Source organism: Melampsora larici-populina, assembly GCF_000204055.1.
Source record: "Melampsora larici-populina 98AG31 unplaced genomic scaffold MELLAscaffold_354, whole genome shotgun sequence".
NCBI lineage: Eukaryota > Fungi > Basidiomycota > Pucciniomycetes > Pucciniales > Melampsoraceae > Melampsora > Melampsora laricis-populina.
In genome coordinates, this window is record NW_006769086.1 from 1 (window position 1) to 1,398 (window position 1,398).

A 1,398-nucleotide genomic window follows, 5' to 3' on the forward strand; every position below is an offset into this window, starting at 1 on the left:
GTACGCATTGGAGGAGGAGTAAGAAAAATGCCTTTGATAAGGATATACTAGCCGTGGTTGACATGATGTACGTGGCTACATTTCCTTGAGAGAAGTTACGCGTAATGTTACTAGAGCTAAAAGGGGATGTTAATTCGGGGTACATTTTGAAGTTCTAGACTGATAAATTGTTCACTAGGTGGCCGAAGAGAAATGCTGAGATTCAAGTAAAAAGCGGAGGAGCGTTATATATATATGTGTGTGTAAATGATATCAGAGAGCTAATCCTAAGTCAAGTAACGGTAATCTGGTCAAAGTCTATTCAACAATGAATAAAGAAACAGCAATCCATAAGGACGGAGAAAGATACGAAAGCTTACAGGGAGTATCAAAACTTATCCAAACTGATTCCCACTTTATCTTGTTCAATACCGCTGCAGCGTTATCCAGACAATCGACATTAGCCTTTCCGGCCGGTGGGTCTGTGATATCCTCTGCGAGCGGAGATGGGCCCAATTTGGCGCGAGGCCGGTTGCTTGTTACAGCCCATCCTGGCCATGCAGCCATAACTTTGTATCTTACAGGATCCCGTCATGTCCACGGTGTCATGTCAGCTACAGATCTAAAAGAAATCGACCGGGGATTCCTAGGTATTCTAGAGAAATGTGAGCAGATTCCTTGGACCAATGATTCGTGGTGAAGCTGAAAGAGATTTCACCAGATCTTTGAAAAACGTCTATAAGTTCTCCATAGGCGCAGATTACGCGAAGTTCAGGTAAGACAGAGGGCTACACAACTCGCGAATCTGTGAATCTGTGCCCGAGGTATTTAGGATGTAAACCAGGGAAACTAAGTTACGAGTTGAAGCAAAAACTTCGAGTGTATCACCAAAGCTTTGGAAACGATCGATAACAGGACCTGGCGAGTCCCTGCCGGCAGATCGTGTTAAAATATTTCCCGTCAGGTGAAGTGCAATCTGTTGAGCTTGCCTGATAGATCGACAGTCTGTTAAGCTTTTCAAACAGATCAACAAGTAAGGTTTTCAAACAGATCGGCACTCAGACGTTTGGTCAAATCAGGTGCAATCTCGATTCTCGAGGCTTCCCTCAGTCGTTTACAAGAAAGTTCTTCATCGTTGATTTTTCTCTTAAACCCGTGCGTGTCCTGACTGTGGTAACTTATCATGTTTCAACGAATCCCCGCAACCCTATTGCAAAAAAGACATGCCCACACCTCACGGATATGACATCGATTTTTTTGGTATGTACATAGACTTTTCGGCTGAGGGCGCCTTCAACATAAGGTTAGCCTTGATTCCTAAGTCCGGAGAAGAGTTTGGCAATGCTTGCTGAATGACGAAAGAACGAAAGGTTATTGTTGCAAGCTGAGAGCCCGAGTGCTGGAAGAAGTATATATTTC

At 43.8% G+C, this 1,398-nt stretch overlaps 1 protein-coding gene across 1 annotated transcript; it reads left to right on the forward strand.

Annotated features, from left to right (window-relative positions):
• Nucleotides 1–307: 307 nt before the first annotated feature.
• On the forward strand, nucleotides 308–1,331 carry MELLADRAFT_114676 (uncharacterized protein; the record flags this gene model as incomplete). The annotated part of the gene is made up of 2 exons (XM_007419671.1): nucleotides 308–644; nucleotides 1,252–1,331. 2 exons carry the CDS (start codon nucleotides 308–310, stop codon nucleotides 1,329–1,331), a joined length of 417 nt encoding a protein of 138 aa, XP_007419733.1.
• Between the last annotated feature and the right edge of the window lie 67 nt (nucleotides 1,332–1,398).